This window comes from Falco rusticolus, chromosome 1, assembly GCF_015220075.1.
Source record: "Falco rusticolus isolate bFalRus1 chromosome 1, bFalRus1.pri, whole genome shotgun sequence".
NCBI classification, from domain to species: Eukaryota; Metazoa; Chordata; class Aves; order Falconiformes; family Falconidae; genus Falco; species Falco rusticolus.
Window position 1 is genome coordinate 14,567,821 of NC_051187.1, and position 24,415 is coordinate 14,592,235.

Genomic DNA, 24,415 nt, shown 5'->3' on the forward strand with positions numbered 1-24,415 from the left:
CAAGTGCTCAGCAGGCCCCAGACTCAACCCTGTTTTGGCTGCACCCTCTGCACAAGCCACACTTCCCTGGAAGTGGGGCAGGGCTTTTGCTGCGTCTCGTGACAATGTCCCCTCACAGTGTTTGCACAGCAACAGGGTGAGACAAACGGGCAGCAGCACTGAAAGCACCTCCCAGAACCTCAGAGCAGACACTGGTATTAAAAAAAAAGGGGGTGGGGGGGGGTGTGAGGGTGGTGCGGGAAGCAAGCCACTGGGCTCAAAGGACCACAGCATCCACAAACCACGTTCCCTACTGTTAGACACCCCGGCGCCTGGCCGCTCCCCTGCCTTTTCTGGGTGGCTGAGGCAGACGCCCAGGAGAGGCAGCCACGGGAGGTGGGCAGCACCTCTCCCTGCACACCCTGGACCGTCCCTGCTCAGGGTCATACAGTCTCCAGAGCATCACGATGAAATGGTTTATCACTGCAGAGCACACAGGTGATGCCAAGCACCACGTGTGACAAATGCATTCAACACCTAATCAAACTAGCGTTAGCTTGGTACAAGCTCCAAAGGAGGTAAAGACTTGAGCCGTAGCCAGGCCAAGGGCTCCTCTAGAAAACTCACAAAGGAGCAGTGACCCAGTGAGCACTGGTGCATGTGGGCTTGGAACACCGATCATGCAATTAACTTATGAATAGTGGGTGGCTTTTCCCACACTCATTTATCTAGGAAGAAAGAAAGTTGTAAGCACAAGGAGTCTCGTGCATACCTCCCCATTGTATGCAATTTGACTGTGAGCCAGCCGCTTTATCCCACAAATGTGACAGCCTAAGTGTGTCGCCTTTGAGCTCTCCCTGCGTGGCTGCACAGCAGTGATCTCCCCCTGGGATGGAACACCTCTCAAGGTTGCTCCTCAAGACAGAGATACCTTTTGCCAATGACAGATCTTTGGATGAGTCCAGTCTGAGCTCTCCCCGAACTGCAGCTGGTCCCCATGCCAGTGACTCTCCCTTCGAGCCTCAAAGGGTGTGGGATCTCTTACCTGAGACGAAGAGAGCCTTCCTGACCAAGGCGGAGACCCCTTACCCACAACAGATCCTCGGTAAGTGACCGTTAGCATGCTGAATTAATATTAATGAAATTGACACTCACTATTAATTATTACAAACTTTGTACAGATAAATCTATTACACATAAACTATCGCCAAGTCTGAGACTAAGATTGGACCTAGCCACAGCTCAGCTCCAGCAGGAGTTTAGAAAGTAAAGGGGTCCTCTCTGAACCTTCCGTCTCCGCTCTTCGTGCTCATCATTCTAGCTCGATTCTAACTCGATTTTTCTTTGTGTGTTTCATCCATGTAGTAAGTGACAGAGTTAACCTTGCCACTGAACTTTGTTGTGCTTTTACATCGCTTTTGCTAATACCACTGATGCTCTAAGTGATTTAAATCACTCATTTGCAGCACTGTGTCATTGCTGCTACATTCATATTATTAATCAGACTTTAAAATACACCTGAAATGGGCTGTTGTTTGTCAGTGTGCTCAAACTGAGACAATCAGAACTGGTGGAAAACCATGGATCAGGAGCAGGTGTACATGGGACGAGGTCTGAGGGCCAGCACTGAGCAGGAGGGAAGGGAGGGGGGTTTGCCATGGACACTGCTGTGCACAGTGTTATCAGCAGCCCTCTGATGGTGCTGTATATTGCAACAGCTTACAGAGCACAAACCAAGGTATCTCTGCTTTAGCACAGTGATAAAAATTGAATTTGTGTTATTGTGCTGCAATTAAACTTTGAGCACAAAAGACTGAAAGCGGATGTCACAGCATGGCTATTTGCACCCTGGAAAGGTGACCTGTATCCAAGCACCAGTGACAGTACGGCCGGGCTGCAGGACCTGCCCACCATGCAATCAGCAAAATGCCCCTTCCCTTCCCCTTCCTCTTCCACTGAGCAGCTGAGAGGAGGCGGCAGCAAATATTTGCCTACTTAGCAGGGCTGGCAGGAGGTCAAACGAATGGCTATTTACTCAAGCGCCAGAGCTGCTGGGATTTGCACCACAGAACATGTGTCCTGTTTGTGTCGGCTCCACGAGTGCCAGCCAGTGACACCCCCTCTCCTGTTGTTCCCCCTGCACCCATCCCTCAGCACCCCTCACCCAGCACCTGCCAACACCGGGGGCTCATCCCCAGACAGCGGCGAGCAGCCACGCTCGTTCATTGCCACGTCCTTCTCATCTTCCATGACCAGCCTTCAAAATCACAGCCTTTTAATTAGATGAGCTGCAAATTATCCACTCACTCATTTCCTCTGGCAGCCCCGCTGCCCACAGTGAGTGGGCAGGGCTGGCCGCAGGCGGGCACTGCAGGGCACGCAGCCACAAGCTGGAAAAGCCTAGCAGCCAGCCCAGACCTCAGCCCTCGCATGCTGCCTCCTGCCAAGGGCAGGGATGCACCAGTCCCTCCTCCTTGCAACCAGGGCAGCACAGCCTAATGAGCAGTGTCCCCCTAAGCCCCCTCCCATGTAATTAGCCCGGCTCAGGACAAAGCATCACCCAGGGAGCAGGTTCTGCCTCTCCAGGGGCTCATCAGTGGTGCGCAGCTGGCATCACCGCCAGAGGATCCACAGCGTCCCGTGGCATGAGGGTTCATCCAGGCCAGGAAGATTACCAAAATTATAATCGTGACTTTCAAGGAAAACCTTGCCAGCTGAGCCAGGCCATGCAAACAAGGACAAAGCTCTTTATTCAGGGCTAATGCAGCAACGCTTTCCAGATCAAACACTGTGGGGTCAGATGAGAGCATACAGTTCTCTGGTCTGCGTACGGTATAAAACCACAGCTGATAGTCCAGGGGGCTTAAGACAGCTCGATCTGCTTTACATGGGAAGATATACAGATATCTTTCTGTCTACATATCTACAGATATCTATCTACACACATCTGTATGCCTATCTGTAGGTTCTCATGGTTTTATTTTTGGAACATTCCTCTTTCAGCAGCCTCCAGAGAGACACAGCTTTGATAAGAACCTCTTAGAAAGCACCTTCACATCACACACATCTGGGACTTCAAAAGAAGAGTTGTGTTTTGGTGCCAAGCCCACCCTCCAGTACTGGCGAGCAGAGCAGCGCTGGCCATGGCTCCTTGGCACATCACAGGGCCAACGAGCACCGTGATAAGCCAAAGCCCTTTTGTAGAGAAGAAAATGGTAGCACAGGGAGACGAAGGAGCTGCTGAAGGCCGGGCAGTGAATCAGCAGCAGAGAGGGGAAGGCAGGCATGCATGACTGTCACGCTGCTGCCATGGGTGGGCAAGGAGCCCCCGGGCTCAGCCACAGCATCAGCCCTGCCCGGTTTGATCCCTTGAATGACTGTATCATTTCTGATGGTTAAACACAGTACAAGGTAGTCATGCCTGTGACAGCAGCACAATAATATGGAAATTGTATCCTTGATAATTTGGGGTATTTTTCCCTGTGAACACAGGCCTTTTGAAGAGATGAGCTCCAAGATTTCAGCATTCAATTAAATTAGATCAAATCAGCAGAGGAAATAAGTCTTTACAGCATGAGCAGATCCTTTGAATTTTACTACCAAATCAGTGACCTAAATGCCATCGTTTATGATTAATGTCACTAATAAAGCCAGAGTCAGGATGCACCACAACCCCAGCTCCCTGTGCAGAACAAAGATGGTCCCTGAAGCTGTTATTCCAATCAATGCCAGTGACACCTGGTGTGAAGCTCAGGATTAGGCCCAAGCTTTAACATCAGCCAAGCAACGCCCCTTCCCAAGGGTGCTGCGGGAGCAGGGGGGGAAGCCCGGGCAGAGATGGGGAGGAGCAGAGTGGGCTCAGGCTCCCAGGGACTGCGTGCTGGTGCCTGGTGTTCCCAGGACAGCTGCCCTCCAACCTGTGCGGGCTCTTACCAGCCATGGGCAGGGGAACACTGGGAGAGGCATGGAGCCAGCTGGTGCTGCTCCTCCTGCAGCAACAGGTGATGCAGATCCCCATCCCTGAGCCCAGCTGCTGCAGATAGCCACCGCTTCAGCCCCATCCCCACAAGAGCCAGTCTCAGACTCAGCATCCCAAAGCATCCCGTGACAGCGTTGGATGCAGCACCATGCCATGCCGCACAGCCTAGAACCCAGGCATGGTTTTTGCTTAACTTGGCCCCAGGGGCCGTGGCAGCCCCTGGCATCACTGGGCACGCACCCAGTGCTGCAGAGGTGTCCAGCGCAAGTGGGCTGCAGCTGTGGCGAGCTGGGTCTTTGCCTTGGCAAAGCACGCAGAAGAGCTGGTGGCTGCAAACGCAGGTCCTTGTGGCAATGCTGAATATTCAGCTGGCTCGGGAGAGAAGTGCTAATCGCATTATGTAAAAGAGGAGCCCCAGCCAAGCGGAGTGCGCACCTGGGCTTCTCTAATTCCCCATGACAGGGCAGCCAACAGCAGCCGCTCCCTCTCCAGAGCCCACCACCACGACAGCAGCAGCCCTCCCTGGCCCAAGGAAAGCGTCAGGAGGGGCGAATTAATCTGAAGACATGATGAAGAGACAGCAGCCTGCAAGGATGACCAGCTTGGCACTGTCACAGGTGTCTGTGGGAGCCCTGGAAAAATCCCATGCTGTCCCTGGGCCTTGATTTCCATCGATGCCAAAGTGTTTTGGTGACTGTGAGGGACCATAGCTGCCTCTGTGGGAATCCGTGCTGCAATGAGCTCCCCTGCCCCACAGGAAACAGCACCAGCACTCGGGCAGCACTGCAGATGGGTGCTACATAGGGAGAAACACCTTCTACCTCCAGAAACCTCCGGTGCAGGTCAGCACCCTGCTTTTGTGGTGCTCGCCAGCGGTGAACTGCGAGGGGTGGTTATCAGTTTATACAGGAAGATGTCCTGGGGCTGCGGGGTGCAGCGGCAGGACCAGAAGCTCCCCAGCTCTCAGCATGTCCCCAGGAGATGCTGTTGTCTCAATTACCTGTCTCCCTCAGACACCTTGTTTGATGTGAGAGCATTAAAAGACCTATAATTTGTGGAGCTAAAACACAGGTATTATCTGACACATCCATACGATAGGGAACACACTGATGTCAGTCACGTTCAGAAATGGGTTTCTATTGCTCTATGGCTTCTTCTTTGCCTCTTGCTCCACATCAAAAAGATAGAAAATGGTGCAGTTAGCTGGAAACCCACCATTTTCCTTATTAAATCACCTCATGCTGTTCAACCTCATCAATGACCAGCAACAAGAGACCTAGAGCAAGCATGCCAGTGCTCTGGGAAGGGGAGGGTACAATGCCCATGGGCAGGAGCTCTCTCTGGCAGCTGGTACCCATGCCCAAGGAGGGGTACCCGCTGGACAGAGGGGTACCTGCTCCACACACACACTGCTCGGACCACCATAGCATCTCCAGGTGGTCACTTGTCCCCTTTAGTAGGAGCCATACCTGCAACAGCGTGGGAGCACCCTGGTCAAGGTAGCACCTCGTGTCTGTACATACAAGCCAACAACCGCCATGACCATGTCCAGTCCCAGCAGCAGCCGTGGGCAATGGTACAGTCACAATCGAAAGGACAACTCTACCTTCCCACCAGCCTGGGATGCAGAGAGCCTGTAAAGGGACTGGCATCTCAGATGAAATGACATGACTTGTGTGTCCCATTTCTCAGTCTTTCCCTGAGCAGTGGCACTCTCGGGGAGCAGACACAGACCCAAGTCTGATCCTGTACTTCTTCCATCATGTTCTCCTTCTCCTGTCTGTCAGCACACCTCCCCATGCTCAAGCTTAATGTGCAAACAAAGAGCAAATTGCTCAGCTCGTAGTTGCACTGGGGTTTTGCAGCTCCAATGAAGACCTGATGGAAATCCTACCCTGCTTCTGAGCCCACCCCCCCCCCCCCCCAGCAGCCAGGGCAGCTGGTTATCACCCCCCATGTGAGCACTGGGCTCTGCCTTCCCAACTGGAGAGGATTAACAACAAGCTGCTTGTAGGAGGAGGGAGCTGTCACAGTGCCTGGCGTGACACCAGTAACATTTGAGAGGAACAGTGTCTGAAGGGAGTGACCTTTGAGTCTTCACAGAGACTTTGCAATGTAGCTCTGACCTATTCAGGTACCTGCCAAGCCTCTGCACATCCCTTCTGGGTAGGAGTCTGAGACGAGGCAAGTTTTTACAACAGGCTTTGGAAGATACAAGGTCCTTAGACATCGTATGGGTACGATGCTGAAGCTGGTGGTGCAAGAACAGCATCACAAGCCCCACTGGAAATAAAACATCCCTGGAGATGGCGAGGGCTGTTTCCAGACAGGGACTATGAGCCCTGCTAGCACCAAAACTTCCCAGGTGCAGGAGTGCTGTGGGCAGCTCCCAGGCACCAGGCACAGCACCAGTGGCCACCTGTCCCTGCTGCACCGCACGGTTCACCAGCACTGGTCACCATCAGGAGGCCAACTAGAAGGAAAAGCAACAGCCAGTGGGACCAGTACAGTAATTAACAAAATTAACATCAGGAACAAACCACAGGCTTTGGCACAGTGCCTGCGCTCCTATGCCAGTGTTCCCTGACCTGCTCTGGGCTCCTTGGCTCAGCAGAGCCAGGGCTGCTCGCACTCCCCAAATTGCATCCACCCCAGCAGCAAGCAGATGCACAGCCAGGGCCAGGGTGGGCACACTGAGCGGGGTGAAAGCCCCTCCAGACCTCCATCACTTGCCAGCAGCTGGGGGCCCTGCCCCAGGTGAGCCCCACGGCAGCCCCGGCTGTGCACCTCAGCCCCTGCAGACCACCCCATCCTCCTGCACACTCCAGTATCTGGGAGCATGCACCCACAGGTGGACAGTGCCTCTGTCACTCCGGCTATTAGGGCTCCCTCCCTCTGTCACGACAGTATTTGCTTTTAGACAGCTGTTATTCTTCCGAGCAGCCGCCTTTTGATTGTCTACAAACAGCTCCTATTTTGACAGGCTATAAATATGGCAGGAGGAAAGATATATAAACCAGCACAGTTTATTAGTTCTGAAACAGAGCTAAAAATAGGCCCACGTGGGGTTGCTAAGTCCTCTGGGCAGATGTAACTGTGGATAATCTAGCTTTAAATATGTGAAGGCTGTTTTGACAGCAACAACAACATTTTAACATATGGGACTGGGTAGCACACAGGAGCAGAACGCACTGCTGCACCACTTCCAACGTCACTGGCAAGTGCCATTTGCATCGCCAGATCCCAGCCCACTTCATCTGCTCTACAGCCAAGGTTTCTGCAGCAATAAACCCCCAAATAAACCCAAATATCTACATCAAGCCACTGAGAGGAAAGCACCTAGCCAAATACCAAGGGAAGTCTCCCAGGGTGGGAACATCAGTGGAGCTGTGCCAGTACCACCCCCAAAATTTTTTATAGATAAGGTTTACTAGATTAAATGGCTGAAACAACCCAAGTCCTCAAAGCTGACAGCACCTTTCTCCTCCTGGGAAGGCTTCCTCCATCCCAGGCAGGCTTTGACATGTGCTGCAAGGATGCTGCGCAGGATGGGGCTGGGTGGCTCTGGGGGCGGCCAGGGCGATAACCACCCTTCCGCGAAGAGGGAAGTGCTCCCACCTGCTCACCAGAGATAAGAGAGAGACGTTGGGACTGGCTGGATTTTGTAAATCCCCAGCCAGCCCTGGGGCGGGCCGAGGCAGGTCTGCCTGTGCCCCTGCTCACCTCCCAGGGTGAGCACCCCCAGCTGGGCTGCATCCCCTTCCCCGCTGCTCCCCAGCCACCTGTCCTCTGGCCACCATCTCCGGCATGTCCCTGCTCATCAGCCCCTGACCATGGCAGCACTGCCTGCATGAGGGTCTTCTGCAACAACACAGTGCCTCGCTGTGCGATGCTGTTTATGGGGGACCCTCGGTCCAGCACCCACCCCAGCACTGCCAGGAGCTGACGGGCAAAGACTGACTGCTCCAGCTCGTCCTTCTCCCACCACTGCCCACGTGCCAGCAGCTGCCTGGGGCAGGTGCTGCTCTGCTGCCCATTCTGGCTGGCATGATGTGTCACCAAGCAGCAGTGGCACCCCTGGGGCTCCAAACACTCCCCTCTTTGCAACAAAGGGTCGGTGACCCCAGCCCCAAGGTGGCTCTGCTGGGGTGATGAGGACAAGGGGAGCACTGGCCCCTGCCAAACTGTGCCTCTGCTCAACCGGACATTGCCAAAGCTCCTCAGACCCTTCTCAGTTTTTCTTCTCAAAATTATACAGTGCCTTCGCAAAAAGTGCAGCTCTTATACCCATTGAAAGTAATTTCTGTCCTTAAAGAAAATCTACATTATCAAGGCTCTGATCTCCCAGGTTGCTCTTCCCCTCTAGAAAACAGATGTGATTTTTGGGGGTGGTTCCGTTGTGCTGTTTGAGCTCCACCAGCCACTGCCCCCAGGCCAGCAAATCACCCTGTCACAGCCATAATGTCCAAACCCTGGTGCTGGGTCAGCCCTTCATGGGGAGAACCCCCTTCCCTCCATCCCTGAGCATGCCGGAGGGCAAGGGACAGAGGCAGACACTATCTGCCATGGCACTCACCCTGTGATCTTTAGTCACTGAAGAGAGACACCAAAAAACTACCACCAACACAAAAGACACCCCAAAATCCATTTCTGTCCTAAGGACATTGGGTGTAACCCCCAGCACCACCAACTGCGGCCACCCCAAGCCTGTGGGCAGGAGGGCACAGCTGCCCATCAGCAGCACTGACTCACTGTCCCAGCAAGGGCATTTTGGGGTTGTGCAGGGTGTCTCCGCACCTCCGGGCTGCTCCCGGGCAGGACCGTCCCTATCTCAGCCCGGCAGCCAGCGCTGCTGTGATGGCAAAACCCAGATTTCACAGAAGTGGCTGGGGCTGGGACGAGCCCTTCCCGAGGCAGCAGGACCCGCTCAGCCTAGCATTGTGGTGACCGAGGTGCCAGCCCCATGGCCGAGCTCCAGCCAGGGCTCAGTGAGCAACCGCCCGCCCAACCCGGGTGCTGCCACCGGGACCTGCCGCAGTCCCAGCTGGCGACAGCACAGCGCTGACCTGCTCAGCCATGGGCCACTGGACCCTAAACCAGCAACAGAAACATGGCTAACAGACTAATTTCTTTGCATAAAAAGCAAATAAAGCAGCAGCAGTGAGAGCAGGCTGATGATTCATTCAAGCCCCCATATGCGCTGCCCTACTTTCACCCCAGTTTTGCTAATTTTACATTCCTCCTTTTTAAATCACTGACTCCCACCTTTGCTTCCTCATGCTGAAGATCTCCAGCCTGGGCATGCACAGGCGGCGCGTGCCGGGATGCACAGCTCCCCACTGCGAGGGTCCCCAGGGCGCAGCGCTGGGCAGGACCCCACCGGCAGGAGCAGAGGCAGTGCCAGCGCCCCGTCCCTGCTCCCCTGGGGGGCACCGAGCGCTGGCCCATCCCCTGCAGCCCCCACTCATCACTCCCACCAGCACCCAGAGGGATGACCACCGACCACCGCTGCGGCATGAGCTAGGGGGACAGGGCTTGCAGCATCCTGGTCACTGACAGACGAAGCCCCTCGAAGGGAAGGAGAGCCACCCTCACACAGCCACGCAGCAGCAGGACAACTTCCCCCCCGCCCAGGCTCCCGCACTTTTACCCAGTCGCAGCGGGAGCAAGCAGCAGCAGCAGAAGCCAAGTGCTCGCGTGCCGACTGCTGGCATGCCTGGGAAGAGGCTGCAGCCAGGGAAGCACTGGTAGGAAGCAGGGGAACGAGCAGGAGCCCCAGCCTCGACAGCCCTGGCCGAGCATCGGCGGGCAGCAGCCGGGTTGGGAAGGAGCCCGTGAAAAGCCCCGGGCTGCTCCCACACCGCAGTGACCCGCAGCCTCTCCCAGCCTGTTTGCATATGCACTGCAAATACAGGACTTGGAAACACTTTCACACATGCCCATCTCCTCCTCCCAGAAGCGGAGGATTGAATCATACTGCCTGAGTCTGCGTACACGCCTGAACAAAGACACAGCGGAGCTTTTTTTTTTAAAAAAAAAAACACAACAACCAAACAAAAGCAACAAAAGAAAACCCAAAAACCACAAACCAAAACAAAACATCACTGAATCAGTGAAGGACTGGAATCTGGATCCAGGGCAACTCCAGCCACCCACCAGCCATTTGCACTGGAGCCGGGGAGGGGAGCAGGTGGTTTGCCTTCCCCACCCAGCAGCCAGCCTCCTGCCAGGCAGAGCTGTCACCTCGGGTCTGCATAAGGACATCGCTGACATTTATCTGTGCAGCCCCCGTTCCCCCGGCGCTGCCGAGGGCTGGCCCAGCATGCAGGAGGTTCTGTGGCAGCAGACGGTGAGCGGGGATGGCAGCAGCCAGCGCCTGCGGCAGCGACGAGAACCTGTCACGGTCCCTGGCCACTTGCCTGCGGCCTCCCTGGCACTCGCCAGGGGCTTTGTCCCAGCAGGGACCTGGGCATGAGACCTGCCGCTGACACAAGGACCCATTTTGCCTGGGATGCTGTGTCTGGCCATGTGCCTCCAGCTGCCCACGGGGCAACACAAACTGCCCGGGAGAGGAGACAGAGCCGCAGCTTTGCTGGGGAAACGTTCAATGAGGTAAACTGGGTTTGCACCATCATTTTGAAGGGGCTATACCATTTCAGGATGCACTCTGCCTCCTCACCCCTTGCTGCTGCGTGAACAGAGCACTGCTAGATCATGACCCATCACAGGTAGTTTAGGTTTCCAGCAATCTTTACAAAAAAATCAGTGTGCAATTAGGGTCACGGGACCAAGAAAGATGGCTTAGGAAAAGCTCAGAAGAATTTGCTGTGATTAGATGAACCACATGCACATCCATAAAAAGTAATATAACTGACAACAGCAATATCAGAAAGGGAGAGGCATCACTCCAGGGCTAGAATAGTGTCCAAGCCGGCAGGACGATGTATATTAAACAACCTTCGCCTCAGTTGGGTGCCCAATTAATGCTGATCCATGCACAGACCCATTTAGAGACTCTGCCCAGCATTCGGCTGGGAGCCTAGACTGGCCCGTACCTCGTTTTGCCCCTCCAGCCCCAGCACTGTGTTTAACTGATTTTAAAGTTTGCTCAGAGTCCCAGGGTGCCCTTCACACACCAGCCCTGTACGCTCAGCTCTTCTCTTGCATTTCTGCACCAGTCGAGATCACTGCCAGCTGTGCCACGCCAGCTGGGACCAGGTCACCTAGCAGCCCCCCCGAGATAAGCGGTTACGAATCAAACGCAACACACAGCCTGCCCGCCTGCCCCCCGTTCACTGCAGCCAGCTGCTTTGTGGTAGTTTTGATAGCGTTTTCTTTGCAGTGTAACACATATGCTACTACAGCTAAAGCATAATTGCAAAACATACATTTGCATGCAATTATCCATTTTAAAAGGTGGTAATAAAGTTAAAGGAATTTACTTAGACACAATCTGCTCTCCAGACCTTGTCCTCACAGGACCTAAGCGCAAACCTCCGAGATTATTGCAATAGTCAGTGCAGCTACCGCCAAGAAGCTAAATCATTCCCATATATTCCCATTAACTCAGCTCTGGCCCATCAAATATTAAAGAGCCTCAAGCCTGGACACAGCTCATTTTACAAAGGTCAAGTAAATCTTTCATCTCTTTTCTTCCCACCTTTATCTTCCACCACTGTTACCATCATCAGATGAGCATCACATGCTTTTTCATGTGAATTTTAGCTCTACACACACTGACTCTCAGTAATTGGTGTACAAGGCTTCTCTGTTCCACAGAGGCATGAGTATTTCATCACTATTTTTGCTTTATAAGGCTACAGTAAGAGGTGACCCTTTGTATGAAGGAGGGACTTCTTTTATTGATTTTTTTTCTTTTTTTTAAATACTCGATGGTTTCTCAGTACACCCCACTAGTGATACTAAAGGGAAAATAACCAGAGCGCAGAGGGCTGAGGAGCCATAAGCAGGCAAAGGGCTGGCTATCCTGCCGTGCAGGACACCACCCGACCGGCTCATCCCCGAGAACTCCAGCTGGACGAGGGAAGGTCCCCATGGGTTCATCCCCATCACACCTTCCCACCTCTGGCATCCCCAGTACCAGGGTTTCCTGAGGCAGAGGGGGCTCAGGGGTCCCTGCCTGGTCCCTCGGGGACCCCTGCACTTGCTGCGCTGCCTGGGCTTAGCGCAGAGTAGTTGTGAGAAGCAAACAAACTCACCAGGCAAGCTCACCTGGCTGGGGCTGATTTCTGATATGCAAAGATCTTTTGATCGTTTGACAGGATGACATTTCCCTCCAGGGTGACCTCCCCACATGGGAAGGCAGTCTTCTGCCATCTGGCTAGCTCTCCCCTTCCCCAGCAGCACACCTGACCTCAAACTCCACTATGTTTTATAAGCTCTGCACGGAGCTGTGCCCCAGGGAGCACTGCGGGCACCCCAAGAGCACCTCGCCATCCCCGAGACATGGCTAGCTTTCTGCAGAGACTTCATGTGGCACAAGAAAATGTCAGCACTGAGCCGAAGTTTGTAAGGTTGCTTCTGGACATGATGCCCCTTTTGCCAGCCCAGGGCAGGGGCTTCAGCTGCTCCCAGCACTTTCCCACAAAGCAAGTAAGAAATAAAAAACTTGAGAAAAACACAGATCATGATGGAATTGGTCCATGTCAAAATCCTGCGTCTGCATATGTCAAATCCCATTTACCACACAAACGCCTCTGTCTCCATCTCGCAGCAGCCTGGGGCTGGCCCTGGTCCCAGCAGCTGCTGGCAGCCCCAGCCCCTCTCCCAGCACCAGCTCCTGCTGCCAGCCCTGGGGACAGGCACCCCCAAAACCAGCAAGCAGAGTATTTCCAAGCCCTGGCCCAGACTCTCCATCCTCCATACACTGCCTTTGGGTTCTTTGCAAGGCTTCCCAAGAGCAGCCCCCAGACACACGAGGTGGGTTGTGCCCCAGCTCTGCCCACAGCTCCCCACAGCCACCAGAGATTCAGCTCTCTCCTGCTCTAGAACCACGGTTTTGAGAGCCAGAGACAGCCCCCTGCTAGCTGCACGTTTAAACCCAAAGCAGTGGGACCAGGCACAGAAGCTCCCTGTTGGAGAGCCGATGCTTCCAGGCTCTTCTGCCCCGGCAGGGTGTGGGCAGAGCCCCCAGAGGCAGAGCCAGACCCAAACTCACCACAGCTTCCTGGGCATTTCGGAGGCCAAGCAGCAAACGTGGCTGTTCAGCAGCAGCCGCTCAGGGATGCTCAGTCCTCTGCAGTGCCTTCCCTGCCCGAGCACTGCCCTGGTACCTCCCTGCACCAAACGGGGCCAGCCGAGCCCCTGACCGCAATGCCAGGGCTCTCCATCCATCACCTCTCTTCGACACTCCCACTCCACAGTGTCTACTTATTCTCCCCAGTTCCGAGTCCCTCAGACATATTCATGGTTACCATAGGAACTAATGAAACCCAAATTAAAAAAGAAAAAAGAGAGACAGACAGAGGGAAAATCACTTTGATGCTCTAGTGCCACCTGTGTGTGTGACTTTATTACGACAAACGCAAGAGCAGCAGGCAGGGGAGCATCCCGCAGCCTGGAGTCACACTTGGTCTCACCAGGTACCAGCTTTGCACAGGACCCAGCCTCCGCGCCCGCAGCCCACCTCTATGCTCCCCTGGGACAGAGGGTCTTGGTGCTGCCCCAGCAAACAGCCCTCACCTCAGGCACAAGGGCCCAGCTTGGGTGGGGGCTCCTGCAGCCCCCCAGCTGTGCTGAGACCCCCTCTGCAGCCGACAGCTCGGGCTGCATCTGCCACCACGTACTATTTCTCCCCTGCCAGGTTTCTGAAAGTCAATATTGATGTTTGCAGCATGCAGAAGGCTCGGTGAGGTGCTCCTTGGCTTGCAGAAAGCAGCTTGTCTTTTTGTTAACAAGTTACACAGTGAAAGAAAATTGCCTACGCCTGGCATCTTAGCCAGAAGGCTGCAGCAATAATAAGAGGGCGTTAGAAAACCAAAACTTTTTTTTTTTTTTTATTTTAAAAGCTTTTACAAACATCTAATGTGCTCTGGCTGGGCCCCAATTACAGAACCATTTAATGAAGCAGTCTGTCCACAAACCAGAAGCATCATGAGGCTGTGGAAAGCATTAGCTGCAAATAGCAGGGATAAAACCACTCCAGTGGATGCTCATTGAATGCCTTGAGCAAACCCCCTTGGCCAGCTGCGGCAGGAGGGAGGGAGAGAGAAAATCCTCACCCGCACCCAAGCAGGAGCATGGTAGCGTGCCCCATGGCACCAGCACAGTGCTCCGAGTGTGGCACTAATTGCCAGGCATAGTGGGGAAAGGAGGTTAAACGATATTTCTGCAGCAGAATTGCTGCATGGGCCCTAGGAAAAAAAAATCAGGGCATGGTGTATAAGGAGCAGTTAAATCCTTCTCAACTCCACAGGAAAAAAGAAGTCTACTGAGATTTCCCTCCACTCCCAAAAGTGGTAAACATTGATTTAAACTTCTCATTAGTTCAGCAAAAACCTGAGCAATGAGCGTAGCAATAGCGTTTCTGTTGTGCTATTTACAATGGGCATTTGCTCATTCAGGCAGCAGGTTCCCCCAAGGCTTTCTGTATACTTTTCCATTAATGAATAATTTGCACAAGTAATGATTATAGAGGGAAACCGCATGAGCTGTTACCCATACACATTACCCTGAGCTCAAGGGAGGCTCGGACAAAATATTTCTATATTAGCACACGGCTACGCTAATAGCGCCAGAGATGCGCATGGCCTTGCAATGGAAAACCCCTGACTTGAGGAGCTTACCCAGAAACCGGGGAGAGGGGAGGATGCACGTGACGGGAGGCAAGGGACAGGCCCCCTCAGACGGGAGGAAGAGGCTGATGGGAATAGGAGGCAAGTCCCAGACAGCCACAAGCGCCAGAAGAACAGAGAGCATCAGTATCACCATTCCCAGTCCTTTCTCACTTGCTCTTCCCACCCAGCTGATGACATTTCCCAGCCGGGGAGGTGAGCCCATATGCCTCCCTCCATCACAGAGCAGGATCTGGCGCAGCAGCCGCCTTGCCAGGAGCATACAGCCCACATTGCCACCTTTCAGCAAGTCTGTGGCAAACCTGAGACCAACCCACCAAATAACACCAGTGGCTCACAGACCCTCCTGGGCCCCAAGAGCATCTTCACCCCTTCCACAGCAACACCCAGAGCCCCCCCAGCAGTGCAGGTGCAGGAACTGGGTGAGAAGCACAGGCACCCACTATCCCACTGACACCAATCCGCTTTCCAGACTGCAAGATTCAAAAACAAAATAAAAACCTCCAGACTTCACTGAATTTACAGCCAGAAGCTCTGTGGTGGCCCGTTCTGCCAATGCCCACCCCAGCTCCTCCCAAGGTACAGCAGGTGCCCCATGAATTGCACCGTGCATGCCTTAACCCACCGGTCATACAGCAATGGTGTTGCTGCATTTATTAAAAGCACTGAGTGCCTGAACCACCTCAGACTAGACAGGAGAACAAGCTGTGTGACAGGCACAGGCACGTCTCCAGGAAGGGTAGGGGTGGCTGGTCTACCACTGCACAGCGCCGGAACCGGGAAGACAGCCCAGCTAGAAGAAAACATCCTCCACACACAAAACCATCGCTCAGCACCGCGTATCTCACAGGGAAATGACTTTGCGCGAGAGAAGAGCGCAAGTACTCACTTGATCTTCAGGCTGGCAAGCATCGTCTTGTCAATCCTGGGGAGAAAGCAGAGGAGTGTGTTACTGCAGCCTGCTGGCAAGCCTGGCCCCAGCATCTCCTTCAGAGGTGCCATCAATCTGGCTGACATGACAACCACCACAGAAAGACTTGACCAGAGAAGAAAATCAACCAAAACGTAACCCAGGGTGAAGCCTGGTGGCAAGTAAAACAAAATCCCCCCCAGCTATTTCCCAGTGGCTAGTGGTGGAGGACAGCTGCCTCCTCCCTGGAGATGCCAGAGGTGGTCTGGGCAGCAGAAACGATATTACCCAAGGCCAAGTTCTCTCCAAAGCACTGCTCCCACAGAACACACATTTAAAGACGAGAGACCCATGACGGCCCTGACATGCTGGGAAGATCACACTGAACCCCGCAAACTCCACCCTGCCCAGTCCAAGAGGGAAGGAATAAGGATGCAGCAGAGTGCAGTTTTGACACCTGGCTGGTTGCTGCCTTGCTGGGCGAGCTCAGGCTCATCCCTGCAGGACGATGCCCAGCTGGGCAGCAGTCACTGACCTACCCTCTCACTTACCCCTTACCTACCTGCAGCTGCTGCAAGCACCCGCACCGAGCACCCTGGACACAGGAACACAGAGCAGCCCCATCACCCCCAGCCAGTTCACACAGGGCCAGGAGCCCCACTTACTTCACTTATTTATTTGGCACCATTAATAAGTGCCTATCTCCACAGAATCATTGTGGTTAAAATCATATTAATTAATGCAAATTGTAGTAATGTCTCAAAATGTAAAATTATGTCTTTTGGCAGTCATTGCAAATGCTCTGCCACATGGTATTAATTCCACATCTCTAAAAATAATAATAAAAAAAGCAAAACCCTAACTCAAAAAAAAAAAAACCAAAAACAAACCACCCTAAACCCCACTTGGTTTGCACCACGATCACAGAGGACACAGCAAGGCGGCAGAAATGCAGCTTCCCCTCTACTCGCAGCTTTACCTCCCTCCGCTCCCCGGCTGAATTTCTCCGTCACGAGGAGGCTGCACCCATGGGTGACGTGGCGGGGCTGGATCCCTGGCGCACAGTGCCGCAGCCCGAGCCGGGCAGGCACAGCAGGCACCCCACATGGGGTGTCCCCGCTTCCCACGGGCAAAGCCACCTGGCACCCCCTGCCCACCCTGCCTGCAGGCACCATCACCCTACCCCGAGTCGCTCTCTCGGACCGGCATTTCACCAAAACCCCAGGGCCACGGGAGCTTCGTTCCAGGCATCTCCCCACACGTCAGCTCCCATGCTCCGCTCCCGGCAAGCTGGCACGCCGCTGCTCCTAAAAACACACCCCAGGCACTTGCTATTGTCACTTAATACTTAACAAGCCTGTCCACAAACCTTGTTGATCACTAAATCAAGTTGAACATTAAAGCTTGGTGGTGTAAACAGCCATCACCAAACCGTGTGACAGATGCAAATGCGCCACGGGACAGTGGGTGGCAGGGGCAGCTCCTGCAGGACGCGTGCTGGAGCAGAATGCGTGCTGGAGCAGAGCGCTGCACCCAGCACCTTCGCTCAGAGCCGTGGGAAGGAAAAACAGAGAGGGGCAGGGGGGAGGAGAGAGAAACAAAAATAAAAGTAACGCACAAGAAAGAAAACTGCTAGGGAAACCGCAGCTGCAGTATGAGTAAGTGAAGAGAACCACTGTGTCAGGCCCTGCCCTGCACCCCTTCCCCAGGGGGTGCAGTGAAACACCCCCCACCCCAGCCCAGCCTCCTCCCCGCACACCCCATCACGACCCTGGGGCTCCCTGAGCCCCAGCAAAGGGGGTGTCTCCCCCCACCACCACCAAGAGCAGCACTCGGGGGGGAAGGAGCCGCCGACACCAGCTGGGTGCAAACGGCCCTGGAGGACAGGGGACGAGGCTGGCACCTGCATGGGTCACCAGGGCCAGGGCGAGCCGGGATGGGGCGCAGGCAGGGCTGGGGTGGCAGCGCCCGTGGCTGCACACACCGGGGCTTTGCATCACCTGTCACACACATCCCAACATCCAATAGCAACGGCACCGCGTCTGCCACCCCATGCCAAGCACGCTCCTCCCGGGACCTCGCTGACAGCAGATGCAGCCAGTGGACAGAAAAACAAACAAAAAAAAGATGAAAAAAGAACAATTATTTACAGTCCAGGCGAGGGCTGGAAACAGCAGCTGCAGCTACAGAGAGCAGCGCCTGGGTGTGCCCGGCCACCCCACACGGTCCCCACAGGAAGGGTGTGCCAGTGGCGGCCGTGCGAAGATGCAGAGGCAGGTGAGGGGCTGCGGCAGGTCCCTTCCTTTCCTGTAAACACCCGGAGAAGCGTTTTCCCAGCTGAGCACGGTGCTCTCCAGCCAACGTACAACCGAAAGGGGAGCCTTCCCCAGGGAGTAGTGCACCAACCCCACTTAGAAGCTCCCCCTGCAGAACACAGGGCTCCCCCCGTGCCCTCCAGACTGTCCATCTCACCGGGCAGACACGGATGCTGACTAATGCAAGGAAAACCTGTGCCCTGCTTCCCCCAGCCCGGCCGGCGGCGGTGGCACAGCCCCAACAGCCAGCAGACCACATTTTCCGGCGTGACTCTCCGGCTCGTAGTTGCCTTTCCCCTGTAACTGCCAAAGCACAGAGAGAAAACAACTGCGCAGTGCCCAGATGGCCCCGCACACCCCTGCACAGCAGTAACGGCTCCGCTCCACCGCAGCGGGAAGCCGTGGGCAGCAGCAGCTCCCGGGACATGCCCAGCATGGTCGGGGTCCCAAAGCCACCACTTCCCATGGTGGCTGCAGGACAAAGCTGCCCAAGAGCTGCAGTTTCTCTCTGCCACAAAATGCGTTCACATTTCACAGAAATTATTGGTGCAGAAGTTTATCGGAGTGCTTCCTTCCCATTTGTACATAAAGAAAAAACTAAAAAATCCATCTGAGACAAAACGCTTGACTTCAGTAAGGCGTGTGCTTCGGTTTCCCAGAGTCTTTGCTGAAACCCTCGACAAGCTCACTGCCCTCCCACAGCCCTCTCCGTTACTCAGCATTTCCCCCAGCACGTTTCAAGCAGCTCCAAGCCCACTGGCACAAGCCCTCCCCTGAAAGACCCTGGCTGCCCAGCCCCTACAGCCGCTGCAGCCCGGGGATGGGGGGAAGGCAGAGCACCACTGCCCAGCGCCCAACAGCCACAAATCATTATCAAATTGCCAATTTGGCCATCAATTCCCACAGCCTGCTCACAATCACACAGCAGACTTGGAATGGGCATAAAATACCGGAGAGGGAAGCTGGAGGAGGGCAGAGGGAGAACAGCGCCATTTTCTTAAACTATTTCCCTACAGATCAACACGTCTCTGAGGGAAGGGAAATGAGAAGCATGCAATCCTGCTGAACCCCGGGGTGCGGGCAGCAGCTGCAGTGCACTGCTGAGGACAGACGGAGCAGGGATGACTCGGGGATGTGCCAGTGGTGCGGAGAACCTGCCATGGACCGGGCAGGACCTTGCCACACATGCCGCAGGGTACTGAAGGCAGCTGTAAGTATTGCTGCCCAGGCAGAGGTCTCAGCAGTGAGAGAAAGAAGTGGAGGGAGAGCCACAGGATGCTCTTAGAGGTGACATGCCCATGGGGACCCACCATGAGTCCCTGGGGAGGTCCCCTCACCACTTGGCACCTGCAAGGCTCACGAGGGACTTTGCTGGGGCACAGCAGCACCTGCCTGCTGCAACTGTGCCAGATTTCCCCACAGGCACAGGGGCAAGAAGGTCCTTCCCGACTCCCACGCGCTCCTGTTGGTGAGGGAGAGCAGGACAGGCTCTGCCACAAGGGCACCATGACACAGGGTCAGGTTCCTTCCTCCTTTGAAGCCACAGAAAGAAGAAAAGCTCCTCGTGTGGCACCATGCCCCCGGTAGCGAGGGAGGGATAGAAAGGAAAGGCACCCACCAGCCATAGCCGCCGAAGGAGACGCTGCGCTTTCTCTGGAACATGGTGGTGGCTCAGTGCTGCCGGGGAGCTCCAGCCATGGGGGGACGCAGTGACGGGGCCAGCAGCGCGGAGGATGGGCACAGCGGGTGCTTCCTGCTGGCGTGCACAGCGCTGGGGCGGGGGGACCCCAGCACCTACCGGTCAGCTGCCTCGAGCACAGAAGCGCATGCACACACATACAAACACCAGAAAAAAAGTAATTTCCTTTTTTCTGGGTTGTGGGTTTTTTTGTGTGTGTGTGGCCTCAGGGCGTTCACACCATTACACTGCAAATGTCCTATTTCTCCTAGTGGCAGGAGCTGGGGGCAGCGTGGGCATCGGGGCTGAGCCTGGGCACAGCATCGCCCACAAGTACCGTGCTGCGAGGCTACCCCCTGCAACTTGCCAGCCCAGCTGGCCCCTGGGACACAGTGCAGAGGTCACTGGTGGCAACATGGAGGTCTGCCTCCCAGGGTGGCTTTTTCCTAGCCATCCCCAAAACAGCAGAGCTGTTTTCACTGCACCAGGCTGTCTCCCTGGTAGGGGATCCTTCAACTGATGCTCCAGTGCACTTTAGGGGACATCCCACTAAAGGCATTAAACCTCAATAAGCAAAAATCCCATCACCTCATCTCTCATGGCAAACAGATCTCCAGCTACCCCAGAGCCCAGTGAGGCATCTCCCACCCGGCCCCCACAAAGCTGCTGCATTTTCTCTCCTCTGGTTCGTGGCAGCTCTGTAATGCTGGAATGCACATCTGCAGCCTGACCACCAGCAAAAACCCCATGGTCCTGTAACAGCCAGGCTTCAGAAATCTCATTTAAATGGAAATGCTGACCTCTAGCTGGGTACCAGCTTCCACTGATCACAAAGTCCCAAGGAAACAGGCTGTCCTCCCTATGCCAGCCTTTGGGCATCCCAGGACACAGCAGAGCCAGCGGGGAGGTCAGCCTGCTGCTGGGGGCTGCACATGGTGCCCAGGGGCTGAGCATCACATCCAGGGGGCTGATGACCCCAGCCTCGCACCTTCTGCCTCCCCAAACCAGCCACCAGCACCCACCTGCATCCACTCAGGGCTGTGCTGCAACAGGGGGTCTGCATCCACCAGTCAAAGTGAAGAGTGGGAACGCCAAGCACCCCTCAGCAGGCACAGGGGGGTCGCTCTCCCTAGGGCCACAGTGGCACTCAGCATGGATGCTGCCGGCACAGCACCAAAGCCTCGCCTCGCACCGCAGCCAGGAAGGGGTGAACCACTCGGTCGCACATCATCCACCACGCTCACAGGATGCAGGAACCCAAAGCTCACTTCCCAAAGTCCCAGCAGTTCAAAGGCCAGCGGAAAGCCTCCACCTGCCAAGGTCCTACTGGTTCAGCTACTTGAACACTCACCTCCTCCTCCGATGCTTTACGATAACACCTGGTGCACAGTGAACATCTCCTTGACTTGGCGCTGCCGGGCAGTGCCTGGCTCACACAGCTCCCAGGGGACTCAAGGCAGCTCCTAGCCCAGCGCTTGGCACTTGCAGGAGTCAGACTCTCATCCAAGCACCCAAAAGCTTTAAAATGAGAGACATTTGGATTCTGTCTAATGTGTGAAAGAAGAGGGGGGAAGATAGGGAGTTGGAGAAATCACTCAACTCCAGGGAAAAAGCCTAGATTGAAATCCAGCTATTTCAACTCCTACTTTTCTGCCCACAGCCATCTCTTCTTGAAGGGATGAAATGATGGAAATCCTTTGCATTTTAGAGCTCCTAAGGACATTATTTAAAAAAAAAAAAAATTCCAAACATGCTGCAGGCTTGAAAGCCATGATTCAGGTACAATGAAATATTTGGAGCAGATATTTGCTTGGAGCACGTTTGTTTCTGGCCTGCACACTCTGCGTTAAAGCTCTGCATCAATAGCAGTGTGACATTATCCTCTCACTTCATCCTCCCCCAGGTCACGTCTTTCTTACACTCATACCGGTTGATTTCTGCCCAGCTCTGCTGAGCTGCTCACGATTTACATGCCTGAAAATAAAAGCAGGGAGCTTCCCCGCATGGCCGAGCTCTGCAGTGCATCAGAACAATTCCCAGCTGCTGCAGCTCCAGCGCAGCCCTGCACGTAAACCTGCAGTGGCAGGAAGGGACAGCAGCCCTGGGAAGCATCCATCTATAGTTGGCATCCCACCAGCAACAACTTGGAGAGTCCCAGGAAAACAGCCAGCTCTTCATTTAAAGGTTTACTGTTGCAGCACTGTAAGTACCAATTACTGATCTCATCCTGCCACTTCAGTCCTTACGTGAACTTGCCACTGTCAAGGGCAACATGGAAGCGGAGGGCGACGGGGGGACGCGCAAGGCAGGGCCAGGCTCCCCTTTAATGGGAGGTCATTTCAGGTCAGAAATCCTCTGGCAGGTCCTCACACCTCATTGGTATGGCAGTTCTGCTAAAGCACGAAGAGAGACTCATGTACCTCCCCCAGGATTTCGGAGCCCAGGAGGACAGGACTTCAACATAGTCATAGGGAAATTACCTCCATTCCCCGCTACCCTGGAGAGGTGCGAGGCACCCCACACACAAAGCCCACCTTGCCCCATGCCAGCAGGGCCAGCACCCAGAGATGTCTGTGGCCAGCAGGGATGGAAGCGGAGCTCTCCCTGCTCCTCATCCCCACATGTTCGGCAGCCCCCTAGGGCCATGTCAGCCACCAGATACAAGTGACAAACAGCATTTGAACCAGGCAAAGGTTGAAAATATAGCAAGGATCCAACCGCAACTCCCCAGAGACCACCAGACTCCCTCCACTCCCGGGTACCACATCAGCGCCTATCCAGTGCTACCTCGCCTGCACAGGAACGCATCCAGAAATAGTCCGTCTACAATGATGTTTTCTTGCTTCTCCCCATCCCTTCAAGGTATTTCACACAGTTGGGCTCAAAAACGAAAGGAAAAAAATAAAAACAACCCCACCCTCCTTCTTTCAGCGCAGGCACAGCCAAATCATAACTGATCAGCCAAAATTAAGAAACAAAAGCCTGGGGGAGGATGCCTCCTTGGTACCATCTGCACCAGACAAAATTAACATTTCCCAGGGGCCTCTGCCAGAACGACAAGCCCACTGCCCTGACCTACCCCGGCTGCGCTCCCGGCTCTGGCGAGCAGCCCCATCCCCGCCGGTAACACTGGGGAGGGGGTGCTGGGGCAGTGAGCCACGTTGTTAACAGCTAATTAATAGAATCAAACTCACCTGGAGCACCAGGCACCTGCAGCTCCCTAGTGTGTAACCACGGTCCTGGAGCTGGAGAGCAGCATCGGGGAGAGGTGCCCACATTTTGCCTGGCTCCATCACACCCTCCAACCAGGCACAACAACAAAACAGCAAGAGGGGAGGGAGCGCGAGGCCATACAGATAGATAGAGCTTAATGAGCACAAACTGCTGGGCTGCGATTCTGTTTACAAAAGGAAACACAAGCTAATTCTGCACAGCCCTGGCTCGACTCATCCATCATGGAACGGGGGACCGCGGGGCTCCAACTGCCCCAACACTGCATCTGTGGCTGCTGTGAGACCACTGAAACCAGGGTGTTCAGAAGTCCGCACAGCACAGCACCGGCAAATGCATGAACCGCTGGCACAGAGGAAAGGAGGGTCTGAAGGCACCTTCCTCCAAGGTGGCTGAATTGGCCAGCCCAGCTGCCCACAGACATGCCAGCTGCAGGATGGGTTAGCCAGGCCACCAGCCCCCAGCTCCTCGCAGCAAGACTCCATGGTGGAGCCAGCGCAGGTGGTACCTGCTGCTCCAGAGCCCGGCGGCTTGGGCAGACATGGAAAGCCTGTGCCCCAGCACAGGGCCGACCCTGCCTGCGCCCTGGGCATGGGGGGCGGGGGGGCACTGCCCCTGTGAAGGCATAAGCAGCAGGCACGGGCAGAGGAGGGGCTGGCATGGGTACCCAGCCACCTCCTCAGCAGCTAAAGCCCACACCACAGAACAGAATTGCGCCCAGGAAGGGCAGCGTAATTCTTCCCTTTGTCACTGGGGCTAAGAGAGACTGATTGCATCGTTAGTGCTTTAATATTGCATGCAGCACGCTGAGGGTTTTCATCTTTCCATTATGATTCTAAGGAAGGTCGTGGGCACCCAGAAATATCAGATTGTGTCCTGGCAGGAAGAACATGCTGTGCATATCATCAGCCTCAACATACAAAGGAAAGGAAAACAGTGTCCGAATTAATTCTGACTCAGTGTGTGGAATATTTTTAACAATATTTTCTCCCCTTTATGGTGCTACTGAAGTGAAATGAAGTGTGCAACTTCATGCCTTAAGCAGCAGCTTCCCACAAGACCCAGCCTGCTCTCAGAGGTGGCCGTTTACTGCTCAATAGCTAACAGGTCTGCAGCACTAACTCGCTGCCACGAGGCTTCCTCAGCAGCTGCACTGGGTAAGGGGAACACTATTTTGTCACCCAGAAGGTGAGCTTCAGCCAAAGACCAGTAAAGCCGAGGAGACCTTCCAGGGACAGTAGCATACTTCTGTCAGTCTCAGCGCTGCTCATTGCAGGGGAATCTCTGATCGCCTCCTTCCAACAGCCAGAAGTGCTGCTTTGCTCTGCAGGGACAGCCAGCAGCCTGGGGAGCTGAGGCGCAGCCTGCTTATCGACAGCCTGCTTGTTAAACTTATTAGGGAGGGCTCAATACATCTGAGGTTTAACTGGGAGGATCGGTGTGCGGAATAAAGCAAGAAGTGCAAACACATCCCCCCAGAAATGAAGAGCCAATTCCCAGAAAATGAAA

The 24,415-nt window shown here is 54.7% G+C and overlaps 1 protein-coding gene across 11 annotated transcripts in view; it reads right to left on the reverse strand.

Annotated features, from left to right (window-relative positions):
* Nucleotides 1-24,415, reverse strand: part of RAP1GAP2 (RAP1 GTPase activating protein 2) — an 80,268-nt gene that overhangs the window by 44,697 nt on the left and 11,156 nt on the right. For 5 of the 11 annotated variants that reach the window (XM_037411198.1, XM_037411190.1, XM_037411181.1 and 2 more), the window contains one exon: nt 15,662-15,697. In XM_037411198.1, the coding sequence (XP_037267095.1) occupies nt 15,662-15,697 (36 nt within the window). The other 6 variants (XM_037411231.1, XM_037411238.1, XM_037411208.1 and 3 more) reach the window with 6 other exon arrangements.